Source organism: Melanerpes formicivorus, unplaced genomic scaffold (assembly GCF_026170545.1).
Source record: "Melanerpes formicivorus ecotype bairdi unplaced genomic scaffold, bMelFor1.0.p_v2 SCAF_1, whole genome shotgun sequence".
NCBI lineage: Eukaryota > Metazoa > Chordata > Aves > Piciformes > Picidae > Melanerpes > Melanerpes formicivorus.
In genome coordinates this window covers 40,812,455-40,828,783 of record NW_027142353.1, presented here as the reverse complement: position 1 = coordinate 40,828,783, position 16,329 = coordinate 40,812,455, and the positions used below count along the sequence as shown (strand labels likewise).

At 46.7% G+C, this 16,329-nt stretch overlaps 1 protein-coding gene across 1 annotated transcript; it reads right to left on the bottom strand.

Annotated features, from left to right (window-relative positions):
- Window positions 1-246: 246 nt before the first annotated feature.
- On the bottom strand, window positions 247-6,791 carry CHST7 (carbohydrate sulfotransferase 7). Its single transcript, XM_068140952.1, has one exon. It carries the CDS (start codon window positions 6,692-6,694, stop codon window positions 5,294-5,296), a length of 1,401 nt encoding a protein of 466 aa, XP_067997053.1. The 5' UTR covers window positions 6,695-6,791; the 3' UTR covers window positions 247-5,293.
- Between the last annotated feature and the right edge of the window lie 9,538 nt (window positions 6,792-16,329).

The following is a 16,329-nucleotide window of genomic DNA, read 5'->3' as shown; positions in this document are numbered from 1 at the left end:
TAAACACTGAAATGCTCAACACTGGATTTGAGAGTCTTAGGACTACCAGCAACAGGGAAAGGAGAAGGCACCAGTGGGAGAGCTGGAATGGCAGACTTCCCCCTGCACAGCACCAGCACTGCAGCCTCAGCTGTAGGTATGGGGCTTTGATTCCTTCTGATATGTCTTGTACAATTCTGAGCTTTTCTTGGGGTGGTGGGGGGAGGGAGGGGAGGGAGGAGGGGGAGAGAATGTCAGTGCACTCACTGAAGATAAAACCAATGTCAATTTTATTTGGTATAAAGATACACACACCCCACAATGACTTCCACTGAGCACATGCTATCCATTATTTACATTAATATATTTGGCCAAATCAGCATAGAAGGCAGAAGTAAAAACAAAACAAGAGGAATCCTCTACACAGAGGTTATTTCCCTTACCTGAACTGGAGTTCCCGTCCCAAAGCACTGAAGTGACAAATGACTTCAAAGAAACATCTTTGAGAGCATTTGAACAAAGGCAAAAGACTATCATATCTTAACCCTGGGTTCAAAAGAACATGCACTATTTTGACTGAAGTTCCCCAAAGAGACTTTAGCCTTAAGCTCAAGATGAAAAGTTTCAGACTTCAACATACAGTCGAAGTTTGACAAAGTTGGATGAATAGAAATAGGACAACAGGTTTGAAAGTGCAATGCTTAATGCCCCTGGAAGCAAGAATTTCCTGGTATCCAGACTGTAAGTACGAAAATGTTATTCAGCTTCTAGCCTGTTGTCCAAACCCAAGACTGCCAGAGGTATGCCTCAACAAAAAGCCCTCAGGCACTGAAATCCAAGACCTCATCGAGTTTGAATTTAACATTTACCACTTTAAACCTCAGACATCAGTAGGACAGTGTGGATCCTGGCCCCTCACTCACACGGAGTCAGTGAGGTGTTGAAGTAGTGCAAGATTTGCCTTGACAGTCATACTTTTCCCATATCCCACTCCATGGTGGTAGGTGTCACGTCAAGGTAAATAGAAATGGCAAAATAACCTCTAAAGCAGTCCCAGTGCTGCATGGCTCGCTGAGTGATTCTGAGAAGTTACATGCACTGTTCTTACTGCCCCTGGACTTCTAATACCATCAGTCTCAGCAGTAACTCTTCATGTTCAAGAAAGGAACAGAACACACTGTCAGGCTTGTTGGCTCTTAGGTGTTTCAGGAGTTCAGCTGTTCACTGAGATGTTGTTTAACTGCATTATCATAACAAACCTAGAAATTCTGCACCGCATTTTGTTATCATCAGGCTTACTGCATGTGGTGATACTGTGAACTTCATGTAGACACTCAGAACTTGATGCACAGCCTGAGGGGGGCTGGGCCGAAATGGCCTGTGCAGTACCAATACTGTTAAACAAGTAGCTCCGTGACTGTTCTAACACTTCTGTTAGATACTGCAACTGAGGGAGCTACTAAACTCTTTCTATTGTATCTGAAATATTTAAGTACATACCATGGATATCTACAAGAGCTCCATCAGTAATGTTCCAGGGAGTAAAGGTAAGGCAGTGGCTAAGTGCTTCTTGGCCTTGAGCTTTCAGCATTTCTCACAAGTATGTCACTGTGACCAAGCCATAACACATCCAGCTGCTCTCAAAATGCAGTTTACCATGGGTGTCCCACTTTCAGCAAGTTCTACTTATTCCCAAAGACCTCTGCCAGTGAAACTCCACACAGGTCTTTATTAGAGAGTGTCTATCTTTTCCGGTAAGTACCATCACCAGCACTTGACAGGACTGGGCTTTAATTCAAGGTACGAGTTTCAAGGCCAAGAAGTATGTGGTGTAAGCATCCCAACATGCTTTCCAACACTATCAAAACACTCTGAAGAGATAAATGGGATGCATTTGTTGGTGAGCCTTAGTTGTCCACCTTGGGGGAATTTTAGAAAGGCTTCTAGTGATTGAGGCACACATACTGCAACATCACTCAGTAATCAACTGTCACCAAGTCCTAGATACTCTTGCATATCCTGCTCTAAGATCCAAATCTGTGCTACTTGCTGCTTCTTCAGCTTCAATTATTCCCCGCAGATTGTTTTGAAGAGTCTTCTAATGACCTCAGACACCCTGAATGCAAACCGCAAATTGCACTTGCTGTATTTTGTACACTGTGCCAAACAGAGCCCTTTTCACAGTACACAAAACCCCCCACAAGAATAGCTTGGGATGGGAAGAAACCTAAACTGATTGCTAATAAAGATCAATTGTGTTAGGAAGCAACCTCTGATAAGAGAAACAAATCTTGATACAAAAAACGCATATATGTCAGACACAGAAACTGCTTTAGAAAACACTACATAACTTGCACTTAGTGGGTTTCTTCCCAGCTGTATGTATCAAGCTTGTCTAGATGGTAACGCTTCTTTCTTCATTGTAATCAACTGGAACATTGTGATGATAACATTGTGATGATTGGAACTAAGTGTAGATGTATAAAAACTTCTTGTGAAAGACATTTACCAACTGAAACAGAAAGATGAGATTCCCTGCCAAGGCAAAGTGAATGCCTAATCACTGTGCCATATAAATCTGTGACTGCAACTTGCTAAAAACAAATCATTATGGTATACTGGAATTTAATCTCCTGTCTGTAAGTACCAGATCATCTTTTGCCTGGAAGAAAATCTTGTTTTCTTCCCAATCACGTCACCTCAAGCCAGGATAGGTGCACTCCCAGAAAAGCTTTCCATAATAGGTTACCTGACAGCAGCTACCAAAGTGTTTATACAGGTATTGTTCATCTGCTCGAATACCATGTATAGTATATTGTACCATGAATTTTGGAGAACAGGTCTTACAAGGAGCAGCTGAGGGAAGTCTGGAGTAGGCTTAAGCAGACCTTACTGTTCTCTACAACTGTTTGAAAGGAGATTGTAGTGAGGTGGGTATTGCTCTCCTCCCAAGTAACCAATGATGAGAGGAAATGGACTCAAGTTGTGCATGGAAAGGTTTAGGTTGGATATTAGGAAAAAATTCTTTACTGAAAGAGTGGCCAGGCACTGAAATAGGCTGCCCAGGGAGGTGGCGGAGTCACTGAACCTGGAGGTGTTAAAAAAAATACTGACATAGCATTTTGAGACAGTGTAGTGGGCATGGTTGACAATTGACAATCTTAGAGGTCTTTTCCAACCAAATGATTCTGTGATTCTACAATCCAATACCACTGGAATGCCCAGAGATGTACTTTGCTCTCACAGTGCGTATGAGAGAATACAGAAATATCCTTCAGATAATACAATAGGTTGTTAGGGCACAAAATGAGCCACTCTGATTTTCACTTCAAGCAGAAACCAAAGGATGCAGAATTGTGTGATGCATGCTACCATGAAACGGATAGATTTACTCAAAAACATTTTTATGGCTACATTTTCCATCAGATAATGAAAGAAACCCGTTTCTTCCCCCACTGTACTCTCAGGTAGGAAGGTCAAGGAAGAAAAAGAGTTAAAATAAACAAAGGTTCATCCTACCTCACTGCTGTGTTTTACAGCATGATATTCAGGGCACAAAAACCTATCATGCAACTCAAACATTTCCTCCACGGTAATGTAGTATCTTCAAACTGCCTTTATTTCCAGAACATTACAAAAATGTTGCTCTCTTTCTGACCCGGAGTTATCCTGAGTTTGAAGTTCATGTTCTCGGTTGTGTTTGAGGACTGCATGTAGACATCCCTATAAACCTGTATGCTCTCATGGAACTGTTTAAATGCTGCCAGACAGTAATGGAGTCAGAAGCAGTCTCTTAAGAAGTCTGGACACTGCATTCCTAAATTGGAATTACATCTTCTATCCCCAACTTAAGAAAGGGAAAAAGGACCCAGCAGATAAACGCACGCACACCCTTCTCATATACATTATGGGAAAATGTCTGTTTCAAATCCAAAATTAAACTTAGGGTTTTAATTGGTTTGGTTTTGGTTTGGCTTTTTAATACAAGCTTTTATTTGGGAACTTTGCAATTAATTTGTCTTAGCCTCATTAGGAAACATTTGCTTTTGTCCAGCAGTTGCCAGCTGAGAGGATGTTATTGTTTGGAAGGGATGTGACCAGGAGGACCCTGTGCACAGCACAATGCATCAGCCCGGAAGCCAGGGAAGAAAAGTGATTCTCTCATCTGGCTGAGAAAACAAAATGGAAGTACCGAGTGTTCACCTTCCAGCTACAGCCACCCTGACACATGTCCCGAAGAAACGTGTTAGTGACCTGCATCTCACGAGTATCACCATCCAGTTATATCAATATATTAAGAAAAAAAAAATCCTACTTCAAAAAGAGTTACAGATTTCTTTAGAAAATCAAAGATTTCTGCCACAATTCTTTAGAAAATTACAGATTTCTGCCACAAGCATCTCTCAAACATATAAGCAGGAGACTGCTTACCCCCTCTGCACAACTGCATACCCTGCTGCTCCAAACAATGGACAGAATTTGACGTGGTTACCCTTCCTTTGGCCAGTGATCCCTTCCCCAGAGCATCAGCAACCCACAGGGGCTGAACCACCCCGCTGGGCTCAAGAAAGCCGAGATGTCCCCAGTGATAAGCACCTTCCTGACCGTCCAGGCCTCCACTGACCTCTGCAAGCACTCCTCACAAGAAGCTCCTTGTATGAGTTTCAATAGTGGTAGGACAGATGTAGGTGCACTTCAGTGCTCAGCAACAGCGATGCTCTCACAGTCACACCTTTCAAGCCCTCCAGTTTCTTGCTCTGAGTCATCAGTTGGGGGATTTTCAAGTTTTGGTGGTGGTGGGTTTTGGTTGTTGGTGTTTGGGTGGGGTTTATTTTTTTTTTTGGTTGGTTGGTGGTTTGGGTTTTTTTTTTTGAGAACACTCCAGCTCTGCATGTGGTCATTGTATATCGTGAAAAGGGCTCCAAAACTGATGCGTGCCCAGAGGACACCTCTTAACGAACCCTTCTCGTAAATCTGTGCCTTCTGCACGCAACCTGGCACAGGGTGGCCGCAGTGCCCAGATGAAACACAGCCCCATCGAAACCGAGGGGGGGTCTGCACGCTGTACCTGAGGCAAAGCGTGTTTGCTTGTGTCAGGGCTGCTCTCGCCGGCGCGCCTGGCCCGTAAGGTGAGCAGCAGGCCACCGCCATGCCACCGGTGACTCCCAGAGCTCTGCTCTGCCCGACGGTGCATGCACACCCGCCAGGGCAGGCCGCCACCCCTGGGCTCGTCCCAGGCAGACTCCCTGTGCCGCCTCCAGCCGGTCCAGCCCTCACCCGGCGGCGGGCTCTCCCCGCGGCCGGGGCGGGGTCGCTACCGGGCGTCGCCGCCACTGAGGGGGTAGGAGAGGAGGCTCATGGCCTCGCCGCAGGCGGCCTCCACCTGCCGCACCTGCTGCCGACTAAGGCGCTCCCGCCAGGCGTGGATAGCCTCTCGTGCGTCGCGGGCGGAGATGAGGAAGGGACGGTCGGAGGAGTAGGCGGCACCGCGGGTCATGTTGTGCACGAAGGACTCCAGGGCGGGCGGCACCGGCAGCCCCGCGAAGCGCAGCAGGCGGCGCAGCTCGGCGCGGGGCTCCTGCACCAGGTCCTCGTAGCGGAGCTGCGTGTAGCGGCGGCGGAGCCAGGCGGGGGCGCGGCGGGCCAGGAGGAGGTCACGGAGCCAGGCCTGGCAGATCACCTCCAGGGCACCGCCGAGAAAAAATTCGGCGCGGTGCTGCGGCTGCGGCGCCCGTCCGCCACCCAGCAGGCCGGGTGGCAGCAGAAGCTGCTGCTGCTGGCGGCTTGGCACCCGCGGCTCGGCGCGATGGCGACTCCGCAGCACCTGGACGCTCTCCCGCAGCAGCGCTTGCCGTGCCTTCAGGCGGGAGTTGTGGACGGCGCGGGGGTCGCGGAAGAGCTGCACTACCCGCAGGTTGAGACCAGGCTCCCGCAGGAGCGGCAACAGGGCGCCCAGCTCCAGCAACCGCACGTCCTTGATGACCACCACAGGATACTTGCGGCACTCGGCTTCTAGCTCCCGCAGCGCCCGCGGAGGGCACGTCTCCTCGCAGGCGGCGCCGTCGACGAGGCCGATCTCTTGGCGGGGCCGCGGGGCGGCGGGGCAGAGCGGCGGCGAGCAGATCACTTTGTTAGTCCGCCAGCCGAAGATGCCGGCCGTGGTGAGGTTGGGGGCGGCGGGCGGGGCAGGGGCCAACGGGTCGCGGGGGCCGGGCGGGGCGGCGTAGAGGCGCAGGACGGAGAAGTCGCATCGGAAGAGGGCGCGCAGCATGTCGCGGAGGGCGCCCTGCAGGCTCAGCGCGTCCCCCGGGTAGAGGGCCTGCCACAGGTGCCACATGGGCTCGTAGAGGTAGAACACGTCGGGATGCTGGTTGAAGAGCTCCCCCAGAAAGGAGGAGCCCGTGCGCCAGGTAGCGTGCAGGTAGATGTGCCGTTTCCCCACTGCGCTGCCGTTACTCGCCGCCCCGGCCGTGCTCTCCTCATCCTCCTGCTCGTCATCCAGCGGCGACTGCTGCTGCTCCCAGCCCCACTCGCTCAGCGCCTCCTCCAGGCTAGGGCAGCGCCGCAGTAGCGGCTCTTCGTCCGCCCGGCTCCGCCTGGACCCGTAGTCCAGCGCATAGGGCACCAGCAAAAGCAGCAGCAGCGTGTACAGCACCAGCACCGCGGCGAAGCGGCGGTGCTCCCCACGCCACCGCCACCGTCGGCGGCCCTTCATCGCGGGGGGTGGCTCCGGACCAACGGGGCTCCGCCGACCCTCTGGCTGCCGGAGGGCGGCTCTTCGCGAAGAGGCAAAGTTAGCGGCGGCGGGGGGTGTGGGCTGCAGGCGGCCCTCCCCGCCGGGGAGCACGCCCACGGGCACGCCGGCCAGACTCAGGGCCGCCGGCCCTACCGCCCGCCCTCGCCACCGCCTCCTTCGTTTCCTCCTCCTTGTAGCGCGACGCGGAAGCGGCCGCACCTGCCCCAACCGGCGGGGAAGCGCGGGCTGCTGCTGCCGCTGCCGCTGCTGCCGTTGTGCGAGGGTCCGAGCTGCCCGTTGCCCGGCCTCTCTCCTCCCTCCCTCCCTCCCCTCGGGAAGGGCCGGAGGGGCGGGTTCGGCACTTCGGGAATAACCCACCCAGGAAAGGGCGCGCCGCGAAGGAGGTACGTTAGCCAGGACAGGTACGGAGTAGATAAGGGTGTCCCGAAGAGGAGCGTGTGGTCCTCTCACCTGCCAGGTCTGCAGGGAAAGAGCACACACTACAGTAACGAAAAGAGGTGGAACTGTATTTTTAGGATGGAAGACAGCTATTAAAATCTGCAGTGGGTTTCAGAAGTACTGCAGCTCGACACTGTAGAGAGCTGCGGGATTTTTCAGATACTCTTTTGTCTGTGTGCGTGCCGATAGGATATGGACATCTCGATCATGACTCATTGCTCCAGTTTGTACATCTACAAATTTTGTGTCTGCCTGAGCTGATCACCCTTTGCAGTTGGTAGGAAGAAATGGGCACCCACAGAGGGACATTCAGCCTGTCTTGAATGTCTGATAGCCTTCTGATAACCCTTCTCTTTATTAACTGCAGTGGAAGCATAACATTACCAGCTCAGACTTCTGTTTTTTTAAAACATCTAAAATTATTTTAAATGATCTTTTATGGGATGGAGGTCAACCAGAAGTTGGCTTCATCTGTTTACATTCTAACATATAGTCTCAAATCTCCAGTTCAGCCCCTGTTTTACCTTGGAAGATGTACACAGAAAGAGATGGACCACAGTCCTGTGTTGCTGGTTAAGATATCCACCTGGCAGGAAAGCAATGCCCTTGTGTTGCTGACTGTGTAGCAAGGGCTGCTGACTCTCCTATCCTCTAGGCAATGGGTGGCATCCTGTGCAAAGTATTACTCAAGTATGGTGTGCAAAGTGAAATTCACTGAGGATAGCACAATTCTCACCCTCAGTGTGTGAATGACTTCCAGAACAGTCTATGTGGTATGTATAGAGCTGTGGTAAGGGACATGACACAAACTTAGTCAATGATAACACATACAATAGGGTGCAGAAATGTTAGTTACACAGGTTCTAAAATGCTTCTTCTGTAGTATAGATATATAGATACAGAATCTGCAGCTGCTGCACATAGCCTGATTGTTTAGCTATTAAAAATCTTATTTCAGATTTATCAGGCAAAATAGGAGCACAAAGCAATGTGAGAGAAAAAGCATGCTTCTCTTCTGTCCAGGTGGCAACCCAGCAGTCTGCCTGCTAACACTTTACTTGACCTTTCTTAAGCAAGTGCTAAAGACTGGGCTTCTTGCAGTTTATGGCATGCTGAGTGAGTAGTTGGTGCCAAACAAGACTTGTAGGCTCCTGAGCAGAATAATGTAGAAATCATGGCATTAGAAAGGAAATTCTGCCCCAACATGGATTTCGCTGCTTATGTTCATTATGGCTGTGGGGTTTTTCCACAGCCTGACTCTGTAAAGGTCAGGATTTCTTCCAGACCTTCAAGCAGCTAAGGAAGGATGACAGGATAAAACCACACTTGACAAAACCAGGTCACAAAGGTGTTTTGTTTTTTTAAATGACAAAACCCAACCCCCTCCTTCCTTTGTCAGAAAGATATGCATCTAGTATTTTGAGAGGTATCTACAGTGTAGCTGACTCCTGTGGCATCCTCTAGTGAAAGAGGATTAGCCTTTAAGTGTTTATTTTGGTTGGTTTGGGTTAGGGTTTGTTTGGTGTGGTGAGCTTCCAGCAAAGCCAGCATTCATTCTGCCACCCAGCAGGTGCCTGAGCTAAGCCAGAAATTGCCAAGCACCAGCATTCGTGAGCGGTCATGTGAAGCACCCAATCTAAGCATTGGACAGTAGATTGCTGGTCCAAATAGTGTTGGAAAGAGATTTGCTTCGCCTTTCAATTCTGTATTAATCTGTTCTCTCTTTAACACAGACAACGGGGATAATATTTTTTTCTCCATTTAGGCTTTTCCTATGAACCATAAAGACATTGTTAATGTATACATATGATCTGTATCTCCTTCTGAGGGCAGGACAGTTCAGTACTGAAGAGAGACAGACAAGTTCTTCATTGATCTGCAAAGTGACCTGTCCATTTGGCACCTAGCTCCTGCCATTTTTTGGTGATGATAACTGTGCTGTATGTTATTTTATAAAGAAGGGAGAGGAAGGACATAGGCATAACATGTTCTGCATAGTTTAGCACAGTCATATTTCCTTCCTAATTCCCAAGCTTGTCACTGAAAGTAGTGGTTGGTTTTAATCTAACATAACATTGGCTTCCTGTGTGTTATCTCTCTAACTTAATTTTTGCTCTTCCATCTCACACATGACTTCTACTGACAAGAGAGACAGTAAATGCTGGAATGCTGCATTTCACCCTCAGTAACATTTTTATCTTCTCGTCAGAGGTTCCAAAATAGAAATAGTTGCCTCTGTACTTAGCCATCTTTTGGCTCTTGCATGCTCTTGTCATTTTCAAAGAGCACTTTGTGATTAAAAATAGCTTGATTAGCTGATAAAATTAAATATGCTTTGCACGAGGAGCACCGCCCTATAAAACATCCTGGCTGTTAATGAGCACCCTGCTTGCACATATTGTCGCTCACAGACTTCAGCCAAAAGGAAGTCTGTGGTTAATAGCAGCTTAAAAAGCTTCAAGACAGCTAGGACAATATTTTCCGCCCCCTCCCCCCCCCCTTTTTTTTTTGAAGCTGCTTTGTCATCAGATGTTTCAACATGTGCAATACCACTTGTTTCACATGCGAGACCAGTCTTAGTAGCTCACATTTTAGAGGAGACACGTTGAGAATAGCAGAATAGAGAAGAAAGTCCAGGCAAGGCAGTAGGTGGCCCCGAAGGGATTTTTCACGGTGGTTTCCTCAAAGCAGAAGAGAAACTGAGGACCTGCAAAAGGTCAAAAATATCACAGAATTTTTGAGAGAAACTTCAGTGGAAATTTTGAGGATCTGAAAAAAGTGGAAAGTGAGTCAAAAGGAGAAGAGACTTCTAACATAGGGGCTGGTAAGCAGCTGTGTGGAAAAGGCTTCAGATGCAAAACCACATGCAGAAGGTGAGAATTCAGCTCTCTGCACATACACCTGTTGTCACCTTTCAGTACCTGCAAGAAAGATGAAGAGGAAATGAGGCAGGAAAAGAGTGTTGTTCACAACTATTGTGGTCTGTGTACTGCTTTTTCTAGTTAAGCTGGCACAAGACCAGGCCTCTAAGTTTCAGCGTGGGCCAGTTTGGAAGCAGCCAGGTGTACAGATTCAGGTTTTGGCTAATATACTCAAATAATTACTGTGCAAATCACATGTACAATGGCTGTCTGCAAAAGAGCAGGGACAGCAGGAAGACACGAGACCTGTCTGTGATCCTCCAGACTGAGCGGTGATGGAGGTTGAGTATGGGCACCAACAGCATGAGTTGAGCTGGAAGGGGGAGTCTTTGCTCCCTTCTCTTGAATTTCTGCAGTTATTCCTGAGGACTGGTAAATCACTTAGGCACACTGCTGCTATTCACCGCCCAGCGTATGAACTGGGCACAGAGTGGAGGGAGGTGTTCAGATGAAGCCAAATCCATAGCTGCAAGCTGCTTTTGGGCTAAGAGATGCTTGATAGCACAAGTTCCAGCTGAAGGAGCTGCTGGAGCCTATCTTTCCACATTTTTTTCAATTAAGCTATTGCTCATATACTGAGCCGTAAGTATCAGAGTGGGGACTGGGGACTGTGTGTGGTTTCCCAAGATGTGGCTTTTCCAAGTGTGTGAGATCTGGTTATGGAAATGGTAAAAATAAATAAATAAGCAAACATTTGAAAGCTGTGGAGTGCTTAAAATATGGTCCCTCCTATGGTATCAGCGATCTCCTCAAGCTTCCTCTAAGAAAGGAAGATAATACCCTTGTTGAAGGTCGTAGTAAATGCAACAAGAAAATGCCAGAGATGGAAGGCAGAGAAAAGCAAGGTTATGGATTTGTTGAGGTTCAGGAGAAAGTTAATCAGGAAAAAAACCCTGTTATTATTTCTAACAGTGGAAATTTGGATAAATCAGTAACAATGAAAGAAGAAGTCATCTATTCTGTGCTAATGTAACTTGAGTCTTTCTAACTTATGCCAAGAATGTCTCTAATTTGAAGTCTTTAAGCCTTCCCCCTGCAGAGTGTGCTCTGTTACCCCATTAGCAGCGAGACAGTCATCTCACAACCCAGAAATGGGTTTAGGCTACATGAATAGCCAGCACCTCCATCAAGCCTCCTGCTGCCTGGCAATTTACAGTAGCTGCTGAAGAAAAATTATTCCAATGGTAATGTGTTCAGGGTCTCACAGCTTCAGATATAAGGTGTGCCTCGACACTAAAATGCATGGGAAATAATTATTTGTAATGGTAGAAACCATGAATCTTTTTCAGTTTTCTCTCATTGTCACAGACTCACTGAATTAGAGATGCTGATTAAGAACAACAGCAAGCTTTTGCAATGCAACAAGTTAAGCCATTGTGTCAGTATAATTAGGGAACTAAATCTTTTACAGTTCAATCAAGCGAAGAGCAAGAAATGTTGAAATCTATTTTTAAGCAAGGATTATTTTTTTTACCCTCCAAAGAAAGCCACCTTTGAGCAGCAATTATAACAAAAACTTTGAGCTGTCCTGTGCCTTCATAAGGCAACACTTTCGTGCACAGAATACAATTTTTGGACCAAGAATCTGTCTGCCTTTTTATCTGTTTCAGTCTTAGGTGCAAATCTGTACTGGTATGTGCAAATGAAAATGCTGAGGGCTCAATCACTGCACCTACTTTAGAAATTTGTCCCATCAAGTTTTCTAAAGATCACATTGTAAATTCAGAATTTCTAATGCAAATGATTTCCAGGAGACATCACTGTGCCTGTATGGCTGAAACACAAATGCCAGAATGTGTAATTTACTTGAAATTTATTCTTGCATATGCTTGTGCCAAATGATCTAACTTTTATCAGGAAAATGTTAGCAGGTGAAAAAAGGTAACTCCTGGGTTACTGGAACCTCTGGGAGCTGGTTTAGCTCCCTGGCTGTCATTGCTGATTACTAATGAGGAAGTCTTCCATGGGTTTGTTAAAGTTGTTAATTGGGGTTCCCCAACTTGAATGGTAGTCAGCAGGCCATAATTTATTTTTTTCCAGCTGTCTAATGAGTGCAACAGATTTAAAACTCTGTTGTAGTCTCTTGCTCTGCAAGCTTTGCAAATCCTGGCCAAAGGGATCATAGCATAACTATGCAGCTGCAACACACCATTTACTTAGTGAAGCATCCATATTCTTTAAACACTACATGAAAACCATTTTGGTTTGACTGTAACCTTTATCAACAGAGAACTTGCACACTGACAAACCACACTTCCTCAGGCTCCGCAAGATAACCCTGCTTAAATTTCCAGTGCCACCATTTCATTTTTTGTGACTCCTAAACAGAGGTTTTTGAGAGTACAGGTGTGCCCAGCCAAAGCTGCGCCAAACTGAGCTGATCATAAGGTGCTAGACTTGGGAGAACTGGTGGATGAAAGGCTGGACATGAGCTGGCAATGTGCCCTTGCAGCCCAGAAAGCCAGTCAGATCATGAACTGCATCAAAAGCATCATGCCCAGCCAATTGAGGAAGGCGATTCCGCCTCTCTGCTCTGCTCTGGTGGGACGTCACCTGGAGTACTGCATTCAGCTCAGGACAACATGAATCAGTTGTAGCAGGTCCAGAGGACAGCTGCAAAAATTATTAGAGGAGTGGAGCACTTCTCCTGTGAGGACAGGCTGAGAGAGTTGGAGTTGTTCAGCCTGGAGGAGAGAAGACTCTGGGAAGACCTTATTGCTGCCTTTCAATACTTAAAGGGGGCCGTAAGAAATGTGGGGACAATGTTTTTAGTAGGACCTGTTGTGATAGGACTAGGAGTAATGATTTTAAACTAAAAGAAGGTAGATTTAGACTAGATATAAGAACGCAATTTTATGCAGTGAGGATGGCGAAATACTGGAACAGGTTGCCCAAGGAGGTAGTAGATGTCTCATTCCTGAAAACATCCAAGATCAGGTTGGGTGGGGTCTGAGCAACTTGATCTAGTTAAAGTTATCCCTGCACACTGCAGGGGGTTTGGACTAGATGACCTTTAAAGGTCCCTTCCAACCCAAACCATTCTGTGATTCAATGATTCTGTGATAGTTTATTATACTAAAATCTGGAAGCAATAAGCCATGCTGTTGGCCTGTAAGGACAACAGATTTCCTGGTCAGGCCCCCATGTATGCCCACATGCATGCAAACTTGTACAAATCTGAGAATTCCTGTAACAAGGAGAGACAACTGCGTTGACATGCACATCATCTGTCACAGTAATTTTAGTCCTAGTCACTCCATCAAGTTTGTAGTTGTCAGAGGTAAGAGAAATTTGCTTCTCAAAGCTGCAGAACAAGGACAGGGTGCTTCTGGCTTGCAATCCCTGGGACAAGTGTCTGCTGTCTCCACTTCTCACTTTGGTGGGAGTAAGAAGTAAATGCATTAGGTATCAGTACCCTGGCATTAAAAAAATGTCATTAGGACAAAATGCTTACACAAGTTTTCTACAAAGTGGGAGACTGCTTAAGTTTACTGTGGACAGTTTCTGGTAGATAAACATTAATTGTCAGGCTCTTTTCTGCATTAGCTGTGTAGTCAATTTAACGCCATTTTAGGTTTTGTGTGACTGAAAATTGTCTCACTAAATTTACTAAAGCTAAATTTAGCACAGAAATCATCTGGTCTTCTGGAAGCTCTCATAGTAGCTTCACTCTTACAATACCTGTTAGAAAAATGAAGAGAAAATCCACAAAGCCAATTCATTAAACAAGAAGGTGAACTAAAGAAAACCACACTCTAAGAGGTCAGTACAGGATGTAGATGCTGATTTACAAATCAGTAATGTTCTACCTGAATAACAAAAGAACATGCAATTGTAGAGCTGCTGTGAAAATGAATTTGAATCATGCAGCTCAAAAAGAAGTTACTAAGTGCAGACTGAAAGCTTCAAGCTGGTCTCCCCACAGTTTCTGCAATACTTCTCATGATCTCCTTGCAGAAGAAATTCCTGCCCATTTTGCCTGTCACCTTCGGGCTCACTATAGAAATGTTCTGGGAAAACCTGATCTCAGCACCTCCTGGAATTATCCTCTGTGTTCACATTATGTCTTAGCTGCTGGACTTGGTTGTGGGCATAATGTAAGCATTATGTGTGTTAGGACTGAGCAGCCCAAATTGGGCAGCTCCAGCTTGCTGGTCATGAGGTTCATCAGCCAAGATCAGAGTTGTGTAGTTTAACTCCCACTGCTCTGCTTACAGGAAACTTTATTATAGTCTCCTCTGCTGTATTGGTTTGTGGGTTGATTTTTTAAATTTTTTTTCCCTTCCTCCATGGTTTTCATTTCTCTACTCACAGGGCTTTCTTGTCTATCTTCTATCTGCACTGGTTAGGCCACACCTCGAGTACTGTGTCCAGTTCTGGGCCCCTCAGTTTAGGAAGGATGTTGACTTGCTGGAACGAGTCCAGAGAAGAGCAACGAAGTTGGTGAGGGGTTTGGAACACAAGCCCCATGAGGAGAGGCTGAGGGAGCTGGGGCTGCTTAGCCTGGAGAAGAGGAGACTTGGGGGTGACTTTATTGCTCTCTATAACTACCTGAAAGGAGGTTGTAGACAGGCACCGGTTGGTCTCTTCTCCCAGGCAGCCAGCACCAGAACAAGAGGACACACTCTCAGGCTGCGCCAGGGGAGGTTCAGGTTGGATGTTAGGAAGAAGTTCTATACAGAGAGAGTGATTGCCCATTGGAATGGGCTGCCCGGGGAGGTGGTGGAGTCGCCGTCATTGAAGGTGTTCAGGAGGAGACTTGATAGGGTGCTTGGTGCCATGGGTTAGCTGTTTGGGTGGGTTGGATTGGTTGATGGGTTGGACACGATGATCTTGAAGGTCTTTTCCAACCTGGTTTGGTTTATTCTAAATAAAGGTTTATTCTAAATTCTTGCTGGATAGTCTAGTCACTGAACCTCCAGGGAAAGGGCATTGACCCATCTGAGCCTCAAGCAACTGTCCAGTCAGGAGCTACAGAGAGCTGGTCAGATTTGCTTTGATGCTGGGGTGAAAAGGAAGGCAGCCCCCAGTTTACATCTTGTTTTAACATATTGCTGTCATTTATGGGTTTACTGTTTGGGGGATTTTTTGGGGATGATTTCCCCCTCAAAGTGCTGTTGGGAAACACACCTTATAAACACTGCAAGATTACTGGTAAAACAGGCAGAAAATTTTACTAAATTTTGTGATTTACTAAATTTTCTAATATTTTACGTGTCTGAAATTGTCACGGCCACTGCCATCGGAGTTCTGATACTTCCCGCAAGGTAACTTCGATCTATTTTTTTCCTGAGTAAAGGCCCTGAGCTGGGCTGTAGGCGGGGTGGCAGGACCCTGGGATAGACTCTCTGTAGGTGCCCTCAGGAGCCTGCCACTTGGCAGCTGACAGTTTTCTTCACTCCTGCCTTTCACTTCTGCCAAGAGTCACTTTGCAGGATGTGCTGGACACCCACTTACATCTGAGCTGACTCATTGCTGTAAGGACCAGGTTTTCACACTTGTAATAACTCACTAATAATTACAAAAAGGAGGGAAACAATAGTGGGCTATTGTATTTTCAGGCTTAGTCCACACCCTCATATGCCCACAGTAAGAGTAACACAGATGTGGCAAGGGTGAATCTTTTCTGGGTCTCCTTTAAGCACCCGCAGCTGTTTGGCAAAGGTAATGGGATATCCTCTTGATAATCGAGGCTAATTCGAGTAACTTCTCCATCGAAGAGTCATACCTGTTTCCAAAACAAGGGAAATCAGGTAGCTAAAACAGCCCCTTTACATTTCAGCTATTTAAGGGTTTTATCTACTCAGTCTTGGTGAAAGGACTTCCAGATGCTTTTCCCCCAAGGTTACAGTCAACGGTGTGTCTTGAAATAAAGGCATTTCTTAGCAGCAGCATCACCGTGCCTTTCAAGTAACTCATCTGTAGCAAACTGTCACCTGATGAACGCTGATGGCCTTCTTTGAAGCTTTGGTTTGAGTCACCTCCCGAGAGACATCTCCTGAATACACAGACCAGGTCAGGAGTACATGGCCCTCTTCCAGCTGGCCAGTGCCCTGGCATCCTGGTTTACTGAGAGTCATCAAGGATATCCGTCAATCCAGCCATGCCTGCGATTTTGGGAAATTCTTTAATCTTACTTCCCTTTTTCTTGATCCATTTTGTTTGTTGCTTTTCATATAAAAGTATTTTTATATTTTTTCTAGCTTGCAACATGAGCTGTCTCCATCCAAGACT